This window comes from Pogona vitticeps, chromosome 3 (assembly GCF_051106095.1).
Source record: "Pogona vitticeps strain Pit_001003342236 chromosome 3, PviZW2.1, whole genome shotgun sequence".
NCBI lineage: Eukaryota > Metazoa > Chordata > Lepidosauria > Squamata > Agamidae > Pogona > Pogona vitticeps.
Genome location: NC_135785.1, coordinates 174,966,372 through 174,993,862, shown reverse-complemented (window position 1 = coordinate 174,993,862; position 27,491 = coordinate 174,966,372). Strand labels below are relative to the sequence as shown.

Genomic DNA, 27,491 nt, shown 5'->3' with positions numbered 1-27,491 from the left:
ATAAGGATTGACAGGCCCTGATCTCGGAAAATTACTCTTAAAATGAGTGTATAAGATGACACACTCAGTCCACCCAAAACTGAGCAGTGTTAGAATTATATCTTGAAATCAGAAAGGCTCTTGATGGATGCTAAACTTTTTGAGATTTTATACATTTATCACCACAGGCCTGAAATAAATATATCATTGTTTCCATATATTAAACAAAAAGACATACAAAAGCCAAGCCAGGAATTAATATGTGTCCTCATATTAATGAATATTATTGTACAGTGTACATCAAGTTCTTTCTTTATAGGCTGGAGGATTGGGCAATGAGCAGAAGTAGTAACATTTTGGTAATAAGCACAGCAGGGAATGTTTCTGGATTCTTGATTCTAGGCCATTGTTTTATTCTGGATCACCTTTAATAAACGTCTCCTACTTCAAGATGCACAGTCTATGTGCGGACTTTGCAGCCCAGAAAATTACCTTAGATTTCCATAAATGAAAGACACTAGACTAAATTCTTCTCTCCTAGTGCCAATCAAAGAATTCTGAACTCACTGAGGCCTTTTATGCTGTTGCTGAAGTAAAACTATCTCCTGCAGATGAGTCTACAAAGAGGTCACTAGGAAGAGTTAAAAGCAGCTGTACAGCATCTCCTCTACTACTACTAATATAAAACATGCTATGCTTAAATTAAGGAGTAATCATTCTCTGCCCACTTCAAACAATGTATTAGTTTTATTGAATGATATGGCGTATTACTCCAAAGTTAGCCTAATATTTTTATGAATCCAATTCAAGGCTTTCATTTGTAAATCCCCTGAATATGAAGCAAATTTCCACATTTTGTAAAATCAATTTGTACAAGTAGCTAATTTGTGTGTGTGCACGCTTGAGCATGTGCACACACACATGTCATCTCTACAAGTGTAAGTACAAGAGACCATTGGGCAACCTCAGCCAGTCTTTGCAGTAAACAGGAGAATGTCATCATTTCTATTTATCCGCTGCGAGGGGAATTAAAATGAGGATTTACAACCCTACGCTGAACCACCCAGAAAAGCAGTATATCTGACCTTCTAAACTATTGGTTCCCAACCTTGGGTTCCCAAATGTTCTTGGACAAAAACTCCTAGAAGTCTTCTGCACTACCTATGCTAGCCAGGATTTCTGGTCTAAAAACATTTGGGTACCGAAGCTTAAAGATGCAACTTAAAGATGGCCATTTCAAGACCCTGTCCCCATTACGCAGCAATTGCACTCAAGCCAAAATATGGCCCACTACAATATTTGGGGAGGAGAATAGAATGGGATTTCGTATTTCCAGTCTTGTCTAGCTCACATGGGTCAACATCTGTAGTTGTCTTTCCTTTCCCAGCTCCACATCTGGTACCTGTCCAACGCTGTCTGATTGGGATTTTGTTTCTAACTTATCCTCCCCCCCCATGTGTGTGTATTTGTGTCCATTATGCAGATTGCCTAAACTCTTTGAGAGAAGTGAAATGAATCAGTTTTGTGTGCATTTGAAATGTGAATTCTTTTCAAATGTGCACTTTTTCAGATGCCTGCTTGAAGATCAGGGGCAGTCTGGGAAGTGCTGAGCAATAAAAGTAAGCTGAAATAAGGAAACGTCCCCCCCCCCAACACATAACAGACACAGAAAGATTGACTAATGGTTAAGAAAGAAACAAGCAACCCATCTAATGTTGCAATGTTTTCAAGAAAAGCAGCAGTCTTGCCATTTGTGAAGTTTGCACACCTTCACAAATGGCAAATACGCTATTTTCTTTTTTTGCATTTTAAAAAACACAAGTTGTGCAAAAATGGGTACTCTTATGCAAAATATCATCCTCACTGCTGCAAAACCTTATCCCAAGTGCAACAAACTCTCTTGCTATCCCTTTCAGCAAAAAGAAGAAGGTTGCATGTCCTTGTCTGTCTATATAAGGATTAGTCAAGGGAGGATTTATTTCCCTGAGCATGTGCTGGATGAATGCAATTCTTTATTTAAACACACACACTTTCATCTATTGCTGTAGTCAGTGGCTAAAATAATTAAACTGAACTTCTGCCTTTCTTGATAAAACAATTGATTTTAGAGACTGAAGAAAAGTGGAAGAAATTTTTATGTTGGTTTCTATGGCCAAAATCTGTAGTGTAAAGTTAAGCCAGTATAAAGTTATGCGGTGGAGTCAGATGACACCATCATCCAGCGGTGGTAATGTTTAATTGAATTGAATTGAAAGCTTTTCATCTTTCTGTGTCAGGTTCCAAAACTCTCTAGGGCTCCCTTTTGCCCTGGGAAAGTCTCTTGGAGCCTTGGGATCGTGGATGGGAAGATGTTAATAGTAAACAATTCTCAGTGGTGGTGATTTGGTGATCATTTCTGACTATTTTGATCCCCTCTTGTCCTGAGACTCCCAAAGGCATCCTCAGAGAGAAAAATGGAGCTCTAGGAATGTTTCAGCTCATTTAAGTGAAATATTCCTTTTCCCAGTTGATGATGTCATCTGGTTTCTGTGGGAAAAAATTATGCCACCAGGATTTTGCCCAATAAATTAAAGGGAAACAGTGAAGTGTTGCCATCTTTATATAGTTTTAGACCTATTGTTCCCCTTGGGCAATAATATTAGGAAGGAAAATATGACATTTAGAAATATAGTTCTACTTTGAGTTATGTGATGTTTGTATGAACTGAGTCAGTATTAAGTGATTTGTATTTCAAGCTATTTGTTCTTCCCCCGGCAGTAATCTTTCATTTCTTTTCAGAGGGTAGCAGCATTTCCAAAGGCTCAGGTAAAATGTCAATATTTTCTTGAATGACACTGTTGAAAGTTTGCAAAGTTGTTGGGTACGTCCCCTGTTTTCCTGAAAATAAGACAGCGTCTTATATTAATTTTTGCTCCAAAAATGCATTAGGGCTTATTTTCAGGAGATGTTTTATTTTTTTTCTTGTACCACAATCTACATTTATTCAAATACTGTACATAAATAACTTTTAGTCATGTCATCTTCTTCTGGTTGCTGCACAATGGTGGAGGGTGGGGTTTCACTTAACCGGGGCTTATTTTTGGGGTAGGGCTTATATTACAAGCATCCTGAAAAATCATACTAGGGCTTATTTTCAGGTTAGGTCTTATTTTAGGGGAAACAGGGTAGTTAAATTCATGCCGCCTTTTAACTTTAAAGGGAGTCCTGACATGTTTTGAAGTTTACTATGGAAAACATCTTTTAAAGAGCATAGGAGTCCTTTTCCTCTAATATTTATATATTGCTTATGAAGACATTGTCTAACATTAAGGCTTCTGCTGATTTGTGAAAGTCCTGTGAAGTAGAGGGAGGCAACCTTGCCTCAAACGGGAACTAAAAGCTTCCCATCTGAAATGTTTATTGAGAAGAGCTTTAACCAATTACTCACCAAAACCTAATTCTGAACACAGGAAAATTATTAGCTGAAACTGTGAAACTTAGTAGCTTTGCCTGAGAAGTCAGTCAAAATCACACACACTTTAAAATTACTTAGCTAATCACCCAGTGCTTAACAAATAACCCTTAAGTCTGACAATAAACACGTCTGCAGTTTGACACTCCCCTCTGCCATTTCCTGTTACAGCTTTGCCAGTCTTTTAAACTGAACTGTGAGGAAATTCAAATATTTACTGTATAAGCACATGCAGCATATGGTGTGTTGGCTCAAGAGGTTCTTACTGAGCAGCAGGTCCATTAAGGAAATGCTAAGGGAGTACAAAGTTTTCTAGCACCAACTTCCAGTAAAATGAGTGCCTCTCAAGGAGCTTGAATGACAGGAAAGAAAAATGATGTCCTATATTTAGCAAAAGGACAGGCAGGGCATTCGTTTCAGCAGTGAAGCTTTCCTTTACTTTTCCAGTACAGCAACACCATCAGGTATAGATTGCCAGGCATAGTTTAAATGGGAACTCTGATTGCTTTTTCTAATTGTTTAATTTCCTGATCATCTGGCTCGAAGAGGGGTAGGCTAAACGCCAGGATGGCTTTGCAAAGGAAATCTCTATTAAGCAATGCCCAAAGTAATTCACCAAGTTGAGCACAGTATAGTCCACCCACCATGTATGAGGCTTTCCAGGTGCTTGATGGTGTCTCTGCTTTTGGCTATAAACCCAGGTGATTTATCATGTAGCTGGTGGTGGGCCATTATAAATGAGCGGGCCTGATTCTAATTTGATGTATCATATGGTTTTTCTTAATCCAAGCTATAGGTCTTGTATTATCAGCTTTTCCTCTGAGACTGCATTTATAAGAGGTTTTTTTATCTGAGTCTTTGGACTACAAGTCACATTATTTCTAAAGTAGCATGGCCAGCAGCCACGTTGTTGCAGACTGAAAAAAACCCAGAAATAAACACAATTATAGTGTTTATTCTCTCTCTATCTCTCTCTCTCTCTCTCTGGCTGAGGTCACACCAGCAAAATGTTCCCAAGTTACAAAATAAAGGGTCATGAATTTTGACCCCTTTTTTTGGGATTCAGAAGACACCTGGCTGTTACTGATTCTTTTGTTCCCTCTCTGTGCTATCTCCACATCAAATCCAGCCTGCTGGGAGGCTACTACTGTATTTGTTCTGTGTTTCATCATTCAGTACAGTCGACATTCCATTGAGTATATACTACAAAATTGATTCAAAATCAATTCATTTCCAATGTATCTGGCGTGTGGTCCCACCTCTTCCTCTTGCTCTTGTTTTACTCGCTTAATTTTAAAAAAATTAATTTTCAAATGGGGATGCTGGCATGCTTCAAATACAGCTTGAAGGACTTGAGGAAGGTTTTCTTAGCCTGCCACCCACAGTATGCTTCCGCCAGGTGGTGCTAAGAAGACAGGGCACTTTCAAGGTATTCTCACAGCACAGGTGATTTACCGACGCACCAATGTACCCACATGGGAGGCAGAGAAACACACAGAAAAGGAAGGGGATATGTCCTGCTTGGGGCAAGTGGAGAAGAACGTATTGCATCTAATTTACTCCAAAAAAGGTGGAACATTTAAAAAACGCATGAAAAACTATCACAGGATATATGTCACATGACTACAAGGTGTAACTATACAGGAAGCAGAAGGCACAAGAAAAAGGGGGACCATTTCTCTAGTGTGACTGTGGCATCTCCTCTCTCAAATGCACACACACATGCACACACAATGGATTTATGTTCTTAGATGTTACTCTGGAGTGAGTAGTGGAAGACTCTGTCCCATCATTAGTGTTGAAGAAAGATTCAGTTGCCAGAATGGATGGCTTTTGTATATGGAATGTGAGAATCACTGTTTGATTTTTTTAACCTCAGAAACCAAAATATCTTCGGTCATGGCCGGTCCTGAGTAATTTCATTCTAATTTTTATTGGGCAAACAGCCATGCAATTTTCCATCCACTCATAAAACAACCACAACCACTGAATTCCATAATGCATCCTACTTCTTTGGAGTCCATCCGAACCAATTTCAACACCCTAAGTGGAGGTATGAATTATGTAGGGCTATCTTCTTCACAGCTCCTGTTCTCTCACAATCTGGACCATGTTTCAGCATATAGGAGGAGAAGGAGGAGAAATTGATCCAAGCGGGAAGGCTTGAAAAGACAAGCTTCGCTCTGCCCAGAATGTAGCAGTTTCCATCTAAGGCATGCACAGCTCCCATCTAAATTTGCCTACACTCAACCTTGGGCTCCTTTCTGCCATAACAACATTTGCAACTGACAGTTGTGGGACTGTGCAAGAAATAGCTGTGTTGAGCTGTCCATTCTCCACCAGCAGGTGCTCATTTCTTCAGCATGGCTTGTTTCCTGTGTATGTGTACTGGGTGTGTGCATGTAGCTGTTCCTAAGCAAAGATTTCCTTCCCTTGGGGAGAGAAGCAACATACAAGAAAGTACAGTGGATCCTCGACTTACAGACTTTTCGAGTTACATACTTCTCTGGCCACAAAATTTAGGTTTGACTTGCAGCCAGAGAATTGACCCACAGACCAGAAAAACAAAACCCAAAATGGAACAAAAAAATGGAACAAAAACGGCCAGTTTAATCGGTTTTCACTGGATTGTAGGTCAACGGAGACTCGACCTACAGACTTTTCAACCTGCAGCCACCGTTCCAATACAGATTAATTCTGTAAGTAGAGGGTCCACTGTAGATTATTGAGAAGATTTGAGGATCTTATTTTCCCTCTCCGACATCTTGATTTGAATACTCCCACAACAATGGATTGCTGGGTGAGTAAGTAGGTCACAGTAACAGTCCAGTTATCTGCACCAATGGGAGTCTGAATGGTTACCAGTTTTTATCAGCGTGTCCTGACATCTGATGAGGGACACACCTTAATATATTTGCTTACTAGTTCCATTGACATCTTTTCCACAACTAACAACCAAAGCTTGGAACTTGGGCTATATTTAACCTAACTTGCACCCAAGGGTCCCCTGAACAGATAACCCTATCTTTATCTCAGCACAATATTGCTATCATTATATATCTTGCTTGCTTTTGAAACAAAGCTCTCTTTTAAAACCAACAACCACCTTCATTCTATTTGGCAGGTATAAATGTGCCTTACCTCCTATACTGTGTTGTGAAAGCAGCACATTGTCTTGAAAATAAGCACTTCTCCCTTCCAGTCTGTCTCCATCAACTGGGTTCTTCAATATGGCATAGTATAAATCAAAGCAAAGTTCACTATATTGATTCGGGCCAGAACTTGGAAAAGTTACTTTTTTTGACTGCACTTCCCAAAAGAACCTCACCCTCAACCAGCCAGCATGGCCAGGGGCTGTTCTGATTGAGGGATTATGGGGGCTGCAATCCATGATAAAAACAGAAAAGTTTCTGGTACCCTAAAGATGAACAAATCTTAAAGAACAGAAGATGCCAGCCCCATTCACCAGCTGCATTTTCTTTTGGGATTGTTGAAGAGCAGGGCGCTGTGGCATTACATTTTTATTTCTGTTCACTTGGCTGCTTCAGCAAGCTTTCTTGTTGCCTTCGATGATGAACTGAAAGCATCCACCATGGCACCTTATATTCTTGTCTACTATGTGACATATTCATGAGCTGCTAGGTCAGCATCTAAATACCTGGTGGTAGCAAGAAACAGAAGTTACAAGGAGTTGCCTTCTGAAATCCTTGGGTTTGCAGGACTCCAAGATCACTTGTCATTTAAGTCAGATTCCTTCCTCATCAATTTTTAAGGTGAGTGCTTATTTGCTCGGTGGTGGGTGGTTTGTTTGTTTTTTTAAAGAAAGAAGAAGACAACAATATTGATGCATGTCAAATGAAAAGTGACAGTTCTTTTGAGCACATCCTCATTTTTTGTTTGCTTGTTCAGCTGATGGTACATATTTTAAGTTAACATGTGTCAGCATTGCCTTGTTTTTCAAAGGTGGACGAGTTAGCTTTTTACATTCATTCGCTGCCAGGAAACGAGATAGGCAGCATCTACACTTAAAGAGCCTGTGGTACAAACAACCACCATTGTTTGATAAACTCACTAGACAAGATGCTGAGAAGTAGGGTACTCTGAAGATGAAAAGAATGCATCTTTGTTTTTTGGGGTGTTTTTTTTTGTCTTGTTTTGTTTGGTTTCTTTGGATTTTGTTTTAACAGTTGCCTCAATCCACTATTTGCAAATTAGCTTCCTTTTGCTTGGAAATCGGCCAACTGGAAAACAGCATGTTTATTTGCATGCGTGATATCTCTAGCATGGTACTCTGAAAGATTTGTGAGCCTAGAGGGATAACATTGCATTTTGCCTTAACCTGTGACCCTATCCTGGGAAAGTAGTAGTAATACTAATTTCCAGTCACAGACTGAATAAAATGCATTTAAAAATTTCAAGAATGATTTAAAACAATGTAAAGTTAAGTAGATTCAGTTGCAAAACATTAAATATTCTAAAACACAGGCAAGGATTTCCTTTCATGTTCTCTATGCAGAAAAGAGAAACTTGGCCACAAGTTCTCTAGGGGGCTTATTGTGTCCGCTGGAAAGTATCTTGTGTACCAAGGACCTGCCTGGGAAATCTCTCACTACAGGGCTAAAAACTGCATATGAAAAAGACGTGCTCTAATGTTTTGATTTCTTTATCATTACAGGGGCATAGTCAATTTTCATATGGTAGACCATGGTAGTGTCCCTTTAAAACTGCAGATGGAAGACAATTAAATCCAGCTCTTGAAAAGGCCTGCCAGTATTTTGGGATGGTCAAGTTTTCCAGGTAGTTAGCTCTTTGGTGGAATTTGAAATTTAGACCAAAGTTCATAGGTGAGCAGATTTTGCGGGAATTGTATATGGAATACTGAAAATCAATCTCCTTAATCTGCTTCTCTAGGGCAAACTTAACTGTCTTGGGTTCATGAGCATGTAGAAAATCCATGGAAAGACCTAAGAGGTGCAGTTTAGTAGGAAAGATTTTTAACCAAGAACGAGTGTAAACATCTTTCTGGAGAAATCCTGGGAAAGATAAAAGACTCTGGAATAAAAGAAAACCATATTAAAGCCAATGACACAATCTGAATGAAAGTTCTATTCTGATTACTGATGTTTATCAATATTTGTTTTTTTAAAAACATATGCCATAATGGATATTTAATTGAGAGCTCCTAACCATAAAGTGGCTGATTTTAAAGTGTGTATGCATTAGAATATACTGTCTGGCTGGATTTAACAAGTAAAATCCTGTAAATGTCTCTTTTTCTTATTTCCATGTTCCTGAGATACAAGGGTATCTGCATACAGTATCTGAAGGCTTTAGGAATGGACCTCAACAGATGGGAAACCTTGACATCTGAGCGTTCAGCCTGGAGGCAGGCAGTGCAGCATGGCCTCTCCCAATTTGAAGAGACACTTTTCTAGCAGGCGAGGCAGTTCTGAAACCAGCAAAATCAGGGAGCTGGACAGGGGACAGATTGTATTTGTCTTCAGAGTGGAAGGGATTGTCACTCTTGAATTTGCCTTTTCAGCCACACTAGATGCTCTTCCAAGACCTCTATTCAGAGCACGTTATCATAGCCTCTTGAGACTGAAGGATGCCTACATGACGCCTACATGATGCCTACATGATGTTCCTTCCATGCAGTTTTTAATTTTTAAAGGATAGACATCTGTTCTATTTGAACCCATGAACACATATTTGTGTATATTTTAGAAATGGAGGCAGGGGTCCTCATGTACACATGTTGTAGATGGAAATGCAAACCATGAGTTGTTTGGTTTTTTACATACTAAATAAGAAAGTGGAAAAAAATTTTCTCTTGTGCAAGATGGCAACTAATTTTTCTACCAATCTCAAGAAGAATGTGCATATTTGAAAGACTGTTTTTGTACAATTCTGTAAATGTGGAAAAATTGAATTCCCAGTAACTCCTGCCTTGTGATATGCATCACTAAAAATCAGAGGCTAGGATGAGTTGTTTAAATCTTCATTTGCAATTAGCCTGTCCATTTGGGCTTGACATAGCCATTTTGCACAATTGTGTGAAACCACAATGAAAGAAAAAAAATGTTTTGTTCGTCCTGCTCTGGTCCTTGAGGTGCTAGTATTAGGTTATGATATCAGACAGCATAGCCTAAGGAGACGTCAGTTTCTGTGCACCTCAAACCAATCAACACAGAGGATAGCAACACAGTGGCCAAAAATAAAGAAATTTAATATTGGACAAATACACCAAACATGGACAACTTTCTGGTAACTAGTTTGAAGATGACACAAAACTTTCCCGGGTAGTGAAGACCAGAAGGGATTGTGAAGAGCTCCTGGATTTATCCAAACTGGGAGAATGGGCGGAAAAATGACAAATGCATTTCAATATGAGAAAATGTAAAGTAATGTACATAGAGGCAAAAAAATATCAAAGTTTTAGTTATCAGCTGATGGGTTCTGAGCCGACTGTGACAGATCAGGAAAGAGATCTTGGTGTGCTGGTGGACAGCTCGATGTAAGTGTCAATCCAGTGTGTGGTGGCAGTGAGAACAGTACAAGATGAGAGCTGACATAATGTTAATATAAATGTGGTTCTCCATGAAATCATAGAGATCTCACATGGAATCATGGAGTACCCTAACTCTCAAGATAATACAATGGAGCTGATACAATGATCTCAGGAGGAGAATATCATAAGTCTTCTGAGTGGAACAAGGGGAAGATCCATCACACAACATTATTTTTCTCCAGTGATTGAAACATGTCACTTCATCTAACTCCATACTGTTTACTCTGTGATTCATACAACCCTGAGTAATCTTTAGTGGTGACATAATATGGTGTAATTAGCCCTTTGAATCCAAGAATGATCCTGTCAAATATAGCATAAAAATTGCATTTGCACATGGAAATATTCAGGTCTCTGACACCGTGCAAAATTCCTACTTTAAGTAGCTCTTTAAAAATCCTTCTGAAGTATGCTTCGCTGAAGTATATATATATCAAGTCTCGGTATGATTAAGAATTTTTTTTTTTTGTAAAATATAGCATGGTTTACAGACCATGAAGCAACTGTTTGGAGTGCTAGCTGAATCTTTAAAACCATTGAAAAATGATGCCTGGGGCAAAATTATAGTCCAAGGTTTCCTTTAAACACATTCAGAACTCTGAGCCAAAAGGCACAAAATGGTCACATACAATAAGATTGTAATTCTTGACTGAATTGTAGGTGCCACATATTTTACTACTACTACTACTACTACTACTACTACTACTACTACTACTACTACTACTACTACTACTACTACTACTACTACTACTACTACTACTATTATTATTATTGAAACAAAATAGATTCCCTTTTCTTTCCATCTTTTCCTTTTGTGCAATGATATGCTATTTTAATCTGCATTAGAGATGGCCATGAACCTCGGTTTGGAAGTTTGTGCCAGTTCATGGGCACATTGCCACAGGTGGTGCACATTCTCTTCCCCCCACCTCACAGACTGGAGTCCCTTACTCAACAGCCAGCATGTGCTCCTCTCCTCCTCCTCCTCCTCTTCAGTGGTTCAGCCAGTTCCCCTGCCTCCTTGGCTGATTGCCACACAGACAAGGAGGTAGGACAGGAAAGCCGGTGCTCCTGGTGGGGACTGGCTGAACCATTGAAGAGGAGGAGGAGAGGAGCGCATGTTGGCTATTCATTGGGACATTGGCTGGGAGGCAAGGGGAGAGAACATGCAGCACCTGTGATGCTGCACATATGAACTGGCACAAACCTCCAAACTGAGGTTCATGACCAACTCTAATCTGTACTCATCTGCATGACTTGTTTCTTAATAGAAACAATTTTCTTTAAAAACCAAACCCAACCCAGAAACGCTACTTTTTAAACTGTAAAAATTTTTTTACATTGCCATCCACACCTATATATGCAAAATTTAGATAAATGTATTTCATCTTTTGTCCTTTTTTAAAAAAAATGTCCTGTTTTGTTTTGGTGATGTGTAAATGGCCACCCTTCACTATCTCTCATAGTATGAGCTTGTGAGAATAAAGTTAGTGGCTGGAAGGGAGGAGAAGAATGACCTACACTGCCTTCAGTTTTGTGGAAGAAAGGGGCTGTAAAGATGTCATCAATAAAGTAAGTGCATGAATATCTAAATAAAGCAATTGCTTCTTCTCATGCATTTTTTTGCCACTCGACAGGCATTTTCTATGCCATTGCACAACTGCCACAAGTGGTTCAGTTATTATGCAGCAAAGGTTCATCAGGTTTCAGCTGTACTATGCACATGCCTATCCATCTGATCAGGAATGCCCACTGAGTTAAAAAAAAAAAGACATACTCCTTGGGGAGTGAGAGTGTGATTACAGCCTTACTGATAGCAGAACTGCCATTTTCCAAAGAACAAATAACCCACTCTGACAGTTTGACTACACAGGAAAAAAAATGTGGGAAATTGCATGGTGAAGGCTGATTTGCATTTTTTTTCCTTTTGATCTCATGATGAAACAAGAAAAGCAAATCAGCCTGGAGTACCCCACCCACCATCCATAGCTTTTCCTCTCCACCAGGAAGCCTTCTACTTTTTTTAAAAAATAAATTCTTTTGCTTGAACCAATGAAGGGTAATCGCTTGAACCAATGAAGAAAGGAAGGACCAACCGAGCTCACACATGTACACAAAAAGTAGTATGTTGGCAGAACACCTTCCCTTCTAAAAGGGAGGACAAGGAGAGCATGTGCATACATGCATGCATACACACACAAGCAGCACCAGTACTCACCTCTCTTGTCAAAGCCTCTCCTCCAAGACATTACTTTTTATAAAGCTTCTCCTGAGTAGGTAGAACTTCTGTTTGTTTGTTTGTTTGTTTGTTTGTTTGTTTATTTATTTATTTATTTATTTATTTATTTATTTATTTATTTATTTACTTACTTACTCACTCACTCACTCACTCACTTGCTTGCTCGTTTACTTGCTCGCTTACTTGCTCGCTTACTTACTTACTTACTTACTTACTTACTTACTTACTTACTTACTTACTTACTTACTTACTTACTTACTTACTTACTTACTTACTTACAGTTTAAGGAGCAATCCCATTGGCAAAATAAGATGATGAAATGGGTGAGGAAGGAAAAGCCTTCTTAAAGCACCACCTACAGGCACTTCAAATAGATCTGCAATTAGAAGACTTTCCCCCGCTCTGCCTATGTGGCCATTTAAGTTTAAGACAACCAAATCCTGTGGTGTAACTTCAAAGCAAGAGGATGTGAGTGAATTCATGTTTCCCTCACAGTGTAATTGCACCCTGAGGTGAGACACCGATTTGGTTGACTCTTATACTTTGTGCTGCTTGTTATAAAGAATTGTTTACCCCTGGCTTGTCTGCCTATCTATCTTCATGTGAAGAAAGGCATCAACTGATGATTGGCACATCACTAATGTTCTTTTTGCACAGCAGTGAAATAAAAGGGCAGCACTTCACTCATCACTTGGATGAGTACAATGGTGAAACAATGGCATATTCTAATTGTGCGGTGGCAGGGCTGATCAGCACCTGTCCTCAAGCTGTTTTCATGTTTCCAGCCTCTGAACTCTGAGGTTTTTTTTTTTTAAAATTCACATGGGGGGAACATTTTTCAAAAGATTGAGGGGGAGCTCCCTGGTTAATGGTGGCAGCAGTAGCAGTGTGTTATTTTCCTTTATCTTATTTACACTAATGATTTTTTTTCATTGAATCATAGAATATTAAAGATGGAAGGAGACTATATTTACAATTTTGATTTAATTATTACTCATACTGACAGCCTTCATCTGTCTCCCAATATTTTCTTGAAAATGATACTACTGTATACTATCATGCAGCCCAGACATCCCAATCTACCATTTTAAGGAAAGCTGATGTAACCCTTTGAATTGCACAATAACATGATGTAGCAAGAGAGGTGTAAAGATTCGTGGTTTTTGGATGACAACTCCCAGAATTCCGCAGGTATCAACATTCTAAGGATCACCATTGAAGAAAAAGCAGAAGTAGTGAAACAGTCCTCAGCACTAGTAAGCCCCTGAACATGTTGAAGAATTTTGCCTCTTCCCCTTTTGAGCTGAAAGTTCTCAAGCATGAAATACCTGCACCAGGGCACTGAACTGTTACTTTTTTGGACTACAGCTCCCAGAATCCCCCTGGAAGTGTGCCTTCTGATCTAGCACGCTAGGGATTCTGGCTATTATAATCTAAAAAGCAGTGTGTTCCAAGCTCTGTTTTAGCAGAACAATAAAAACATGCTGACAACTTGATTCCAACTTATGGCAACCCATTCCAGGATTTTTAGGTACAGAGCACTCAGAAGTGGTTTCCCATTCCCTTCTTGTGGATATGTCCTAGGACTGTGCAGTTTGGCCAAAGCTACACAGGCTGGTTCTTCTCCAGTGGGGAATTGAACTCCTCTACTCGAACTCACTGAGCTATCCCATCAGCTCTGGTCTACATTTCTGCTCACTAAATTTCTGCTCACTTCATTTGTTATGGCAGGTTTCACCTACTTTGCTCCATTCAAGTTATTTATCAGCATTTGGATGTTTCTTTTCTCACACAATGGCAAAGCCTTCACTGAGAAATGAATTCCTTGTTGAGGTAAAGTCAACAGCCCTTACTTGCACACTAGGATGTTTTCTTTTTCTTTTTCTTCCATGCGCTCAAGATTCCTGTACAAGCTCTGGTTTTAAAACAAGTTTTAGCAAAACTTAAAACCTTGCTTTTACTCTGGTTTGCCATGCCACATATTTCTAACAGAATTTCTTCTACAAACAGAAATACAGCTAAATATTGAGGGATTTTTGTGTTATAAATAATCTACAGTTTTTGAACATCAAAGTCAGTCATTACCTTTTCCAGCGTCATCAACATGGATAAAGAAGAATGGCTAGCCCTGTTCCCTCACATTCTTGATGAGAACAGCATGAGTAGAGAATGTTCACGAAAAAAATAGAGAGTTTGTTCCTCTATAGGTGTCTGACTCTGCCCTGATGATATCTGCATTTTTGCCATGCAGACAACACAAAGTACCTAGAGTACAAAAGAACGATTTTTTTTAAAAAAACCTGGCTTTCCACATATACCCTTAAATCACCTCCTGTAGTGTTCGGACCTGCTTGCTTCACTTTGTACTCGAGCAGAGTTCAGATGGCAAGAGTTTCTTGGATTGGAAGTTTCTGATGGCAGTGCCAACCAACCAACCAACCAACCAACCAACCAACCAACCAACCAGCCAACCAGCCAACCAGCTAACCAGCCAGCCAGCCAGCCAGCCAGCCAGCCAGCCAGCCAGCCAAAACAAAAATCTTGTTCTCTTCTGTGTTAACAATTCCAGATAAGGTAATGACTGGGTAGAGGTAAAGATATGTGCCTCTGTTGGCATTGCTTTAATAGAACATGCTTCTGTTTGTGCATGTTAGAGCTCCCCATCTTTATTTATCCTTCTCATTAACATTATCCTCATTCCTCCTAAAAAGTTGCTTCTGCGTTTCAAAGGATCCTCTGAAACCAGGTGGTTTCTGGTGCAATAGCAGATATTGGGGGAAAGCAATTGCAGTTACTCAAGTAAAAAAGCAGTGAATTCAGCTACTTGTGGCCCTGCAGATCATACTGGACTGTAACATCCATCATTTAGGATTTCTATGGCTCAGGGACCCAACTGAAGTCTCCAGGAACTGTTATGCTTCTACAGGTATAGAGACAAATCTCAAGCTAATTGGAACTGAAGAAGGGGGAACTTTGTTTTTTTACATGTGAGACGACTTTAAAATATGGGTCTCCATCTCCACCCTTCCCACCGGTGCAAAGGTATTTGTAAGTGTGTTGCAGTTGCACAACATCAGTATGAGGGGGGAAAGCCAAGAGTAATGGTAAGAGACCAGAGAGACAAGTAGTGGGTGCATGCTCTTGTGCCTATTATGTCATTTGGGGCAAGTCTCAGAATTGAATACCCTCATTCCAACTCAAGAACTTTCTTGTTGTAGAAGGTCCGGTATGATAGGTGCAAAGTCTGGTGGGGGAAAAAGCCCTCCCTGTAGATAGGGCATGCCTTCTACAAGTCTCAGCAGGAGAACTTAGAAAGAACTCCCCACATAACATGTGTACAAAAGGGAAGGTGGCAAGAGATGAAAGCCCTGCAGCTACCTGCCTAACTACCAAAAAATTGGATTGCCCCCTGCCTGTGTCAGTTGGTATATTACCTGGTTTGATGAGTTAGCCAGATCTCATCTAGCCAGATTGTTTTTACATGATCCAGAAGCTGTTCTGTCCACTTCAAACCACTGAATGCAAATCCCCTGGGCTATCACAGTAGACCTCATCTGGTCTCAAATTTTGGCTCTGAAATCTGAGGGAATGGAATATTACTGAGCTGGCAGCCGTATTCAACATTGGTTTTGTTGGATATAGCTGTTGGAAGCTGTTGGTCAAAAACATCCAGAGCAACACAAGCAGCCACTGGATCTTCCTCCCAATTTCATATAAGAATAATCCTACTATGGGCTTCCATGCTCAAACTTTTATTTTATGTCTAGCAGGCTGACTGGTTTGAATATGTGTTTTGCATCGCCCAACCCCCAAACTGTGAAGACATGTTACACAAAACACACTGTGAAGCCTTGTTAGACAAAGGTTTGAGCCCATAGAGTTAAGGCCTATGAAAGTCTAATATGTTTTCACAAAGTTACATTTTGGGGGAAATGTTCTTCAAACCAGTCTGAAAGCTGAATTGCTGGAAAGGAAGTGATTATTTGGTGCCCATGTGGGGGAAAGGAAAGGGAAAGGGAAAAATCAAATAGACAGTTGAGAGACCAGGGTCACCAGGTCAGCAGCATTCCAGTTCCCGATACTTCAGTGCCAATGCCTGAGGCTGAGAGCAGATCTCTGTGATGTCAGACAGGCAGGCCAGGCCATATTTGTGGCGTTAGTGCTAACCAACTCATACCGGGGTGTGTGGGGAGGAATAGAACTGCATCTGTACCAACTGGCCATGGAAAACAGGCATGAGGGAAATCTGAATAAAGCTAGTACAGGTCAGCTGAGTAATATTGCAGCCTCCCCCCACCCCCAGTTTGTGGTTGTGGTGGTGGACATTTGGTTTTTAGGTGGCCAGTCAGGAACGAAAATGCTCCCAACAGCTGCAGTGGATTGCCACCACTCCTTTTAGGACTGGCACCCCTAGAAGGATTACCTATAGTACAGATGAGCAATGGAGAGTTTTTCCTTGCGCAGCACTGTTGCTTGTCAACGCCGCAATCCAAATACCTTTATACAGAGCCAATGAGCCTTGGGACCCTTTGAGATGGGCTGGAGATGAGTCATCAGGCCATCACCCATAAAAACATAAAACTTTCTCCAGTTCTCACACCACTTGCTCCCTGATCTATCTCCCTGCCCAGGAACCCAAGCAATTTCCAGAGATTTCAGTCTACGCTGTGAAAACTGGAAGGTGACTGTAGCATTAGGCCACCACCTTCATGGCACCTCAGATTTAAAATGTGTGTGCACATGCACGCATGAAGACCAGTCTCATTGACTATCCAGTGTGTTCTGGCAGAGGAGGAAGAACAAAAAACAAGACTCAGAATCTCTTCCTGACACCAGCAGGAAATATGCGATTAAAAACAAAGTTCATAACTTATGATCTACTGCCTTTGAAGACAAACCAGATCTGTTGTCTCAGGTGTGACTAATGGTAAGACACGCCTGCACCCACCCACATCCCTACAGAACAGTTTCTATCCCATTGTTCAGCAAATTTCAGTATTGAATTGTTTTTTCTAAGCATGCTGTTAATTATCCCACTAGATTAAAATATTTCCATGTTTACGTTTTTATTACACGTTCTTAACTTAGAACACACAAAGAACGAGAAACATATCTCAAATGGACATAAAATGCTAGAGAGAACTACCATTTCAGGAAGATTACAAAGGACAGTGAGACTGAGAGATCTCAAAGCAGTGGCCCAGAAGTGCTTTAGAATTCAGCATAACTTCAAAACAACAACAGCAGGCCCCCAATAATGGTTTGGATGTATTGTTCATTACTTTTCTAACTATATAATGCTTGTCTGATCAAAAGTAAGATACACTAAGTTCAATGTGTCCCAAACAGTGGACATGGCAGGAGCCTCGGAAGCAATCACTGTGGCAACCTGCCTTATAGAGATAGGAGGATGTGTCATTTTGCTTTCTTCCACATTCAAATTGTTCAGATAATTTTTTTTTCATCCTAAGTATGTGAATTTTGAATTTTGCTTTGCTTTCAAATCAATGAAAGAGCAATTCTTCCTCATTCCCACTGGACACACTCAATAGGCTAATCTATTCCCATCATAGAAAGTATTGTGGCTTAGAAGGGTTTAAAAATGAGGAAGAAAAATAGGTGGCAACAATCTCATGGTTTAACACATAAGAATTCAAACACAAACATTTAAAGAGTTAAGTGCTCTAAGTCAGTGGTTCTTAACCTTTTTGAAAGAAACGCCCCCTTGAGCCATTGAGGAAGTTATCATCGCCCCCCTCCCCGCGGTGATGATATCTTTCTTATTTATTTATTTATTTATTTATTTATTTATTTATTTATTTATTTATTTATTTATTTATTTATTTATTTATTTATTACACTTAAATCCAATGACCCCTGAAAACAAAATTCAATTGCAAGAAAATGAAATGCCCCCCAAAAGTAACATTTTATATTTAGTTGCAAGTGAATTTTAAGACAGAAAAAGAAATATAAAAAAGCATAAAAACAAACTGCAATGCAGGAACTAAAAATTTCAAGACGAAAACTTTGAAACTAAATTAAGATTGGAGGAAAATATATATTCATGCACACTGTAAAAAGGCTGCAGCCATCTTCACAGGTTTGGCTTGCTCCAGCGCCCCCCTACCGCCCCCCTTCTGCTCCAGCACCCCCACACCGCCCCTTTTCGTTCTACCGACCCCCTGAAAAATGAAATCGCCCCCTGGGGGGCATTATCGCCCACGTTAAGAACCACTGCTCTAAGTGAGTACAACCTGAGAGTAAAGTAGGAAGAATAATTAACATGTAAGCCTGAGAAGAGAAGTATTTGGTTCACCATATACATTTTGACATGTCTAAAATTACACGCCTTGTGTGTTGGAACTGTGTCTACATGGAATCTGCTTGCTATGGTTGGTAGATTACCCAACATTCCTAGCATGATAGCCAATGCTACATACAAAGCCCTCACGCATGGTCAAAACAACAATGAAGCCCAAGAGAGTACATTAGCTCTCTTGTCAGTTATATTTCCTTTCAGGAGAGAAAACTATGGAATAAGAATTTGTGGAGAGGTTTCATGAATTCAGATTGATTTCTTAGCACAGGCTTTACAATCAGTCTATGAGATACCTTGAAACCTGTTGTGAATTCAATAATTGCAATTTGGATGGCTGTGAGAAAATAAACTACAGGCTAGCTCGGTTGCTGTGTGTTAGAGCTGTACATTAAGCTGCCACTGAGCAATTGGCCCTATGCCATTCATATGAAGCAGGTTTGCCTATGTTTTGACTATAGTTCACCAGAAGTCCTATTTTCGACTGCTGTCTATTTGTTTTAGAGCAACCTGATCAAACAATCAAGTAAGATGATGTGATCCTACACTGTAGGTATCTGGTTCCCAGCCTTTAGTTCCTCTTGGACTAAAACTCTCAGAAGCCTTCACCACTAGCTGTGCTGCCCAGGATTTCTGGAAGTTGTAGTCCAAGAATATCAGGGGACCCACTGCTCTAGATGCATGTCAGCATTCATTATCTCTAGCTGACAAAGCTAATTGTGAAAGATAAAGGCTGTTGCACCTAAAAAACATTTGGAGGGTCACACATTTTCCACCTGTCTCTAATGCTATCCCTTGAATGGCTTTTTGAACTTATGGGAACCCCAGTATAGAAGTCTAGACATGTCTACTTCTCTTTACTTTATCTCATGCAAATTGTGAGTGCTAGAAAAACACTAGGCTACAGAAGTCAAGATTATAAGGCTGTTTTTTTAAAAAAAAAAGCTCAGGGGTAGAAAAATGGACTGAACACTGTGGGTTCTAATTTGCATTTTAAATCTACATCCAACTGCTATGATTTGAAGTTAAATGCGTGTGAACATTAATTTGAATTCATCAAATGGACATGTTTGAAGATGTCAGTGCTCATTGATGCTACTGATGTATGCCTCGGTAGGGCTTGTCACACAATGAATGAAAAGCCCTCAACTCTGAGAGTGTTTATCCTGTTAAGAGCATTCATGTGACAAGCCTTCTCTTAATGTGCCATCAAAACTCAGTGGGAGGTGCCACTGGGGCACTGGACATAATGTCAGTAACATTAAATGAGCATATGAGAGCAATTAATATCAGCATTCATAACATAAAAGACTTTGGCCTGGTGGTCTGGATTGCAAAAGTGTGAAAAGAAGCTGACTCAGAAGAATGTAAGAACTCAACAGCTTTATTTAGGCATTTGCCTGAATCAACATAGGACGTACAATGGGTGTGTTGATGTGCATGCACTAGTAAGCCCCACTTCTGAATACTCCTGTGTCATTGTGTAACCTGTTGCAGTGTATTGCAACTAATTGACAAGTTGCTGGGACAAATATTGGTTGTGCAATCAAGCACATGACTAGGTGTGTAACTGAAACATACACGGGCATCATGTTAGTTAGCTACAATTAGCCATGTTGTTACACAAATATTGCACAAACAAAAGTAGGATTCTGACATCTCTCCCTGTCTTTCTGCTAGGGCACATTTGAGTGACTACTAGAAGATGATTAGACTGGGCAATTGTTTGCATATCCTCAAAGGAAATACGTCCTCTTGAGTTTGGTGGACTTCCTCCTAGGTGAGTTATGGATGGATGCCCAAATCACTGGAGGAGCCAGGCAAGAGCCAGGCCACCAATTCCCAACTGAGAGAGCCTCCTCAGGAGGATACTGTGGTTGACAGTATCAAAGGCGACTGAGATATCGAGAAGGACCAACAGAGAGATTTTGCCTCTGTTGGCCTCCCTCAGTAGGTCATCAAACAGGGCAGCCAATGCCGTTTCTGTACCATGGCGCGGCCTGAAGCCCGACTGGAATGGATCCAGGGCATTGGTTTCATCCAGAAGAGCCTGCAGTTGGTTGGCTGCCACCCTTTCAACTACCTTGCTAAGGAAAGAAACATTGGCAATGGCCTATAATTACCAATATCATCCGCCACCAAGCTCAGTTTCTTCCTAATGGACCTAATGAGTGTCTCCTTCTGGACAGACCCATTAATTACTGCTGTAGCCCATTCAACAAGGTGTTATAGGCCTGGCTGCTTTGATTAGCCAGGCCCGGCAAGGGTCAAGGGAGGAGGTGGTGGCGTGACAGCGATCAAGCACTCTGTCCACCATGTCTGACGTCACAGGCTGAAAGTGATTTAGTCTCATCGGGCAGGACAGAGCGCTGAATGTCTCTGATCAATCCACTGTTTTCAAATAGGGGGTAAGATCCTGGCGGATGGCCTCTGCTTTTGATTTTAAAAATGCTGCAGATTGGTGAGGTGAGATGTTAATGGGAGGCCAGTCACTATGACCAACTTCGAGTAGATCACGAACTATATGGAAGAGTTCAGTCTGCTGATTAGAAGCTTCATTTATCCAGACAGTGAAGTAAGACTGACTAGCAGCCTTAGCTTGGTAAAGGTTAGTTGAGATCCTGACTGCTATTTGATTATTTTCCTTCGGGTTCCACCTCCATATGTGTTCTAGCTTCACTGATTGCAGCTCCTGGTTCAACCAGGGTGAAGGGTGATCTCTGTGCTGGAGAGGGTGTTTAGGTGCGATTGTGTCAACAGCTCTGGTGGCAGCAGCAAGCCAGCTATCAGTGAGATTTGTACAGCCACATTCTGCAGATCTGTTAAAATGACATTGAATATATATCTGAAAGTATTGCTTTGAATAGCTGCATAAAATGAAGCATTTTCAGTTCTCCAAAAATAGTGTCCCAGAAGAACAGGACATCCTTCAGAAAAGATATATTGTCTCTGTGTTCTTCCCCCCCCCCACGCCCCCTTTTAATGTGCAAAAACTGGCTGTACAAGAGTCCTTTGGGAGTGTTAGTAAGACTAAGATTGAGAATTTGGGTGCCCTAAATAAATTATATCAATTCTACATTTGCATTGCTCAGGCTCTCCAAAGATTTCTTCTCTCGCTTAACTAGGCATACCTATATTTCTGCACGCCCCCATAAATTACCGATATAAATTCTAGTAGTTTCACACGCAAATTCTTCCGAAGAACAGAAAGGGCTAGTCATTTTGTATGCATGAAAAACATGAATGTGAATAAATAGTATCTGACAATTTGCATAGCTTGTGGAGTCTAAGAATTCATTTTCTTCAATACTTTTTAAAAAGACTTATTTTACAAGTTTTGGTAGTTCAGTCTTTTCAGTCTTTTCTGTGGTTTCTTCATGCCAGGATCAGCCAGTTTTTGAATTACTTTACAAAGAGATTCTCCACAGGAAAATAACAAAGGCACCGAATGAGCTCAAGTAAGATAATATGTCTCATTGCTGCCTCTGGGACATGCATTGCAGTCCTAATCTCATTCTGGAGGGGTTAAGATTAAAAAAGATTCCTGCTGGTGGAACGTCTAATGGCCCTGATAGTTCTGCTCCATCACTGGAAAGTTATTGCTGGTGAGTTGTATGAAAGTCTAAAATGGAACATTTTTCAGAGTTACAATAGGAGTCCCCCAACAGGATCACAGCCTTTGGCTTTGCCAACCTTAAACTGGCACAGCAAGATCCCCCCCCCCATTGTTCCAATAGGGTGCATTGCAGGAGATATCTTCCTTGCCACACAATTGTCTGCCCTTCCCAGCAGAAGTTGACAAAATACAGTATATGGCAGTATTTCTCTTATTCTTAAAAAATAAATCAAGGGATACGGAGAAGGGTTGGAATTTCAGATGTGTCAGATTGGATGTTCATCTAAAACAGTGATTCCTAACCTTGGGTACCCAGACTACAACTACTAGAAACCCTGGCCAGCACACATAGCAGTGAAGGCTTCTGGGAGTTCTAGTCCAAGAACACCTGGAGGCTCAAAGTTGGGAACCACTGATCTAAAACATTTGTTCAGAATTAATGCAGGCTTTCATGAGCTTTGGAATTAGACCACAATATGGGTTGTAATGTCAAAGGAACTAGTATTTAATTATTATCCTGTTGTTGTAGAACTCTACTTTCCTTCTAAGACTGACAGTGAACTGGCAAGGGTGGAGGCATCTGCAAAATGTTTTCATGTAACACTCAGAAATGTAGCATCTTCAAATCCAGGCATTAAGGGTAGCATTATATATAGGGAAGGGGTAGTCATGGGCCACAGTGTTAATGGGAGAAGCAGAGATGAAACTAACATCACTGGTGGCAATGGGTGGGATGTTCACACCACTGCTGGCCACGGGGAAGGTGACCTTCAGGCATAATCACAAGAGCAGAGGGCAATGCCTCCTCTTCCCTAAACAGCACCCCTACTTTCAAAGTTCAGGGCATGATGTGTGCACGAACATTTCGCCATTTCCATGCAAGAAACACGGCTTCAATGAATATGACTTTGCTCATAAAATATTAGAGCTCTCCTGTATCTTGGCTTCATTTGTTAGCGATCACTTCCACTGAACTACATAATCGCAAGATTTAGTAATCCGTTAATTGCATTTCAGCGAGGAAATGGTTTTTAACCATGGAGATGCATTATTGATGTGAACGGCTGCACTGTAAATCATTGAGTTGCAGATTAGTCTTTTTTGTTCTTTTGGTACAGGGGGTGGGGGAGAACCCTGATCTGTTTAATTTCATTTTTGAAGAATTCATCACTTTCCATTAAAGCAGCAGACTGTTACTGACAAGTCACAGCTGTAGGGATTGCTATTACATTTTGATCCATCTCACATTCTTCATAGTCATTTATAACTTTTAGATGGTGCTTACCTCATGAGGGTATTTTTTAATCTGCCAAGTGCTGTAGATTAGACATGAGGACGAATAAAAAACTGAATCAAAATATATGTTAAAAACCGCAGATTTGTTAAATATTAGTCTGAATTCATGAGTTCCAGAGACCCCGATGAATATGAAGGGACAAATACTGCCCCATTTTTATTCGCCCCCTTGTAGGAAGAGAGGAAAGGCTAGCCTTCTGTTACATACAGCACTGATGGTACCTGTCTGTCATGGGTTTGGAGGGAAAGTTCCATCCTATGGGGAGTGGAAGGCGGGACATCAGGGGGAGGAGCTGTACTGTATAAATATTTGGAGCTGATGTGAAGCTGGAGTGGGAGTCTGTGTGTCAGACTGAGTACAACTGTGTGTCAGTTGGTACCTACCTGATAGGTTCAGGTTTCTTTATAGGTAGCCAGAACTGATAGGTTCAGGGTCTGTGCTTTACTTTAAAGTGTTCTGTGTGAACCAAACTATTATATGTATATGATTGAGACTAAGCCACGTTCCAGTATTTTGTTTACTTGATCTTTTTATTTACCCTGTTTGTTATTTAAATAAACCTTGTTCTTTTGTTTGTTAAAAATCCATTCCTGGTCTGTGTGACTTCTTATAGGGAATGGTTGGTGGCAGCTTAGTTAAAGGGTGGTATACTCCAGTAGGTCTGGGGTTGTCACACCTTCCCTCTCTGCCTATGGGCCTGCTGATCAGCTGGTGGGTCCATAGGCAGGCAGGCAGCTCTGCAGCTTACAGAAATATTAAGATGGGAAAAAGACGTTTTGTCTCACTCTTGGCTGGGCTGTGAGGAATCTTGTGGGAACTGAAAGTTCCTGTCAAGCTTTGTGTCCTGTCAAGACTGACTAAATAGAGGAGAATGCTCAGTTTTTTCTGTCCTTAGTTCCAAAGTCATTCCCCCTCCTGTTTATTTGTTTATTTAAAATATATTTAACCCACCTTTTTTTCCCTTAAAAAGGACCCAAGGAAGCGCACAACAATTAAAAGCTAACAACAGTGAGTATGCAATACTAAAAGGATCAATTAATACAGTACCAAAAAACCATAAATGATACCAAAAACACTCAATGCAATGTAAGGTACAACGATCCATTTTTAAAACCCCGCCTGGCAGCCATTCACTCAGGGAAAGCTCATCTGAAGAGAAAGTTCTGCTTGCAGAAGGACAGTAAAGCTGATACCAGTCTAACCTCCTGTGGAAGGGAGTTCCAAAGTCTGGGAGCTGCAAAAGAGAAGATCCTCTCCCATGTCCCCACCAAATGCACCTGTGAATGTGGTGGGACCAAGAGGAAGGCCTTTCCTGATGATCTTAGTACTCGAACAGGCTCATAAAGGGAGATGCAGTCCTTGAGATAGCTTGGGCCCAAGCCATTTAGGGCTTACTGTAAACACAGACACTCTGTGTTTATAGTTGCCTAAAGCACTGCCTTATCCCAGCACAGGAATGGAAAGGGAGCCTCTGAAGAAAGGTGAAGTCACCTTCTATTTCCGATCTTTGAGTTGAGACACAGGGTGGAGGGGGAAATATCTTCCCACTTGGAAGGATAACATTCAGCCTTTCATTGAGAGTTGGATCCATACCATTAAGACATTATGGTTTCTATTCTGGACTCTGGTCAATAATTAAAGGATGGCCAGACAAGACCGCTGTATTTATTATCACTCAGGATAATAGTTTTCTGTGGAAATAAAATGAATTCCATTAAGTTTAAATTAGAGTCTGTTGATAAGGGCAGTAGAAAAAGGATTCATTAGCTGAAAGGATTTGCAAGCTTTTAAATCATGGGAGGGGAACTCCCATGAAACTGCAGAGGAAAGATTAACTGGACAGAGAAACATTTTATTTCATTAGTTCCACTGCCATATTCTGGTACTGTTAGAATAAACAATGCATTTTCGTTTTCAGAGTTTTATTTGCAACCACACATGCTGCCTGTGGTTTGTGTGATTGGGAGGGAGTTTTCTGGCTGGAGTGACTGCCTGTCTACCCAGCACTAGCCAATCGTTCCTTCCAGCCTTTGATTTCAAAGAGAGCCCCGCCTCTCTGTTGAGTGTTCTTTTCACCTATCTTTCCTTTGCTGGCAGTTGTTTGTTTGCTGTTGATCTCTTCTGTTGGTTGCTAAGCATGCATGCAGAAAAAAGCAGCATACTGAAGTCTGCAATTTCAAGGAACTGTAAGTAAAGAAATGTGTTTTATTCTTTCTCCTGCAAATGTCTCAGAGTGAGTTATTGACGCTTTATGTGTCAGTTAATGAGAATGGGGTGGACTCTGGGAAACTTGTAGCTATTCTCCTCTGTGAGTCTCTGTACTTCTACTGCATAGCAAAATTAACTGTGTGCTAGAAAATCAAAACTCTGTGACATTATCTTCATGCATGTGATTTATTTTTTTAAAATGCTACTATAATACATCTGAAGTCCAATCCTTCATGAGTTTACTACGCCTTAAGAAAAACAGCTTAGTTAAGAACCATTGCTATTTGTGGCAGTGAGTCCTATAAGCAAATTGTCAGAGGTTGAGGAAGTTCCTTTTTTTCATATTACAACTGGCCAGGCTGCCTAGGGCATTCAGGGAGCTGCAATCCAGAAAGCTATTTTCCTAACTTATACTAATAAACATGTATTGTGTGGAATACGGAAATGTTCATCACATGTCAAACAGAAAAAGAAATATGGTTTGTTTCCTTTTCCACCTCCTGTGCAGCCATAGTTGTTGATGTACATGCATACACTTATACAAACAGTAAAACCCTATACAGTGGTGCCTCGCTAGATAGTTACCCCACATGACAGTTTTTTCGCTAGACATTGACTTTTTGCAATTGCTATAGTGATTTGCAAAACAGTGATTCCTATGGGGGAATTTCACTGGACAATGTTTGATCCCTGCTTTGCAAACCGATTTTCGGTAGACGATGATTTTGACAGCTCCCTCCGTGCTCACAAAACAGGTGTTTTCGGGACCTAAGCTTCGCAAGACAGCGATTTAAACAGCTGATCAGCAGTTCGCAAAGCAGCTTTCCTATGGCCGATCTTTGCTAGACAACAACGATTCTTCCCCACTGGAACACATTAAACAGGTTTCAATGCATTCCCATGGGGAAAGGCTTTTCGCTAGACAATGATTTCGCTAAACAGTGATTTCAGTGGAACGGATTATCATCATCTAGCGAGGCACCACTGTACTCTAAATTTAGGGATACTTTTGGCCAATGTTTACAAGATTACATGAACAAGGATTTGGACTTTTTCGGTGGTTGCTCCTTGGCTCTGGAATGAATTGCCATCTGAAACCTGCCTCGCACCTTTCCTGCCAGTTTTCAAAGAAACATTGAAAACTCTTGTACTCTGTCACGGCTTGCCAACACATCTTACCTGAGGAGACCCCTGTATCTGCCAGCTATAAACTTGTTCTAACTGCCACCTGCCTCCTATTCTTAAATTGTATTTAATTACACTGTTAATTTTGTATTTACTTTAATTTTTGGTTTGTTGCTTTCATGTGTTACTATAGTTATTTCTCTTTGTTATTATAGTTATTTTTATTGCTGTAAATTGCCCTGAATGGCTTCTGGCCAGGTGGGCACTATAGAAATAAAACAAACAAACAAACAAAGAAAATATGAAGCAGAAATGGCTGTATGGAATCCTTAAACCTTCAGACCAGAACTTTCCTTAAAAAAAATTGCACACCTACCTGCTGATGTTTGCACAATATCAGAGGTATTTCTGAGACCCATGAAATCAAATTGATAGAGCCTCCAAGATTTCTGGTCTGCAGCTTCTACTGAGTTTTTCCTCCATCGGTAAATCATTTCTTCTTGAGGATAGCCATCTGTAAATTAAAAGTGTTTATCAAACACTTGGTACATCTTTTGTATTGTTCAACTTTTACATTAGTTCACATTCACAGTTTTAATGTGAGTTGGTGGAATAAAATTTAATAGCTCAGGGAAAAAATGTTTTAATGGCTCTTCGACATTACTGGCTATATATATTGTAAGTCA

General features: G+C 40.3%; 1 protein-coding gene across 3 annotated transcripts in view; it reads right to left on the bottom strand.

Moving 5' to 3' along the window:
* Window positions 1-27,491, bottom strand: part of GABRG3 (gamma-aminobutyric acid type A receptor subunit gamma3) — a 401,625-nt gene that overhangs the window by 32,389 nt on the left and 341,745 nt on the right. For 2 of the 3 annotated variants that reach the window (XM_020796824.3, XM_072994442.2), the window contains exon 6: window positions 27,182-27,319. The exons of the other annotated variant lie outside the window; for it this stretch is intronic. In XM_020796824.3, the coding sequence (XP_020652483.1) occupies window positions 27,182-27,319 (138 nt within the window). The remainder of the gene's footprint in view (window positions 1-27,181; window positions 27,320-27,491) is intronic. 3 annotated transcript variants of the gene reach the window in all.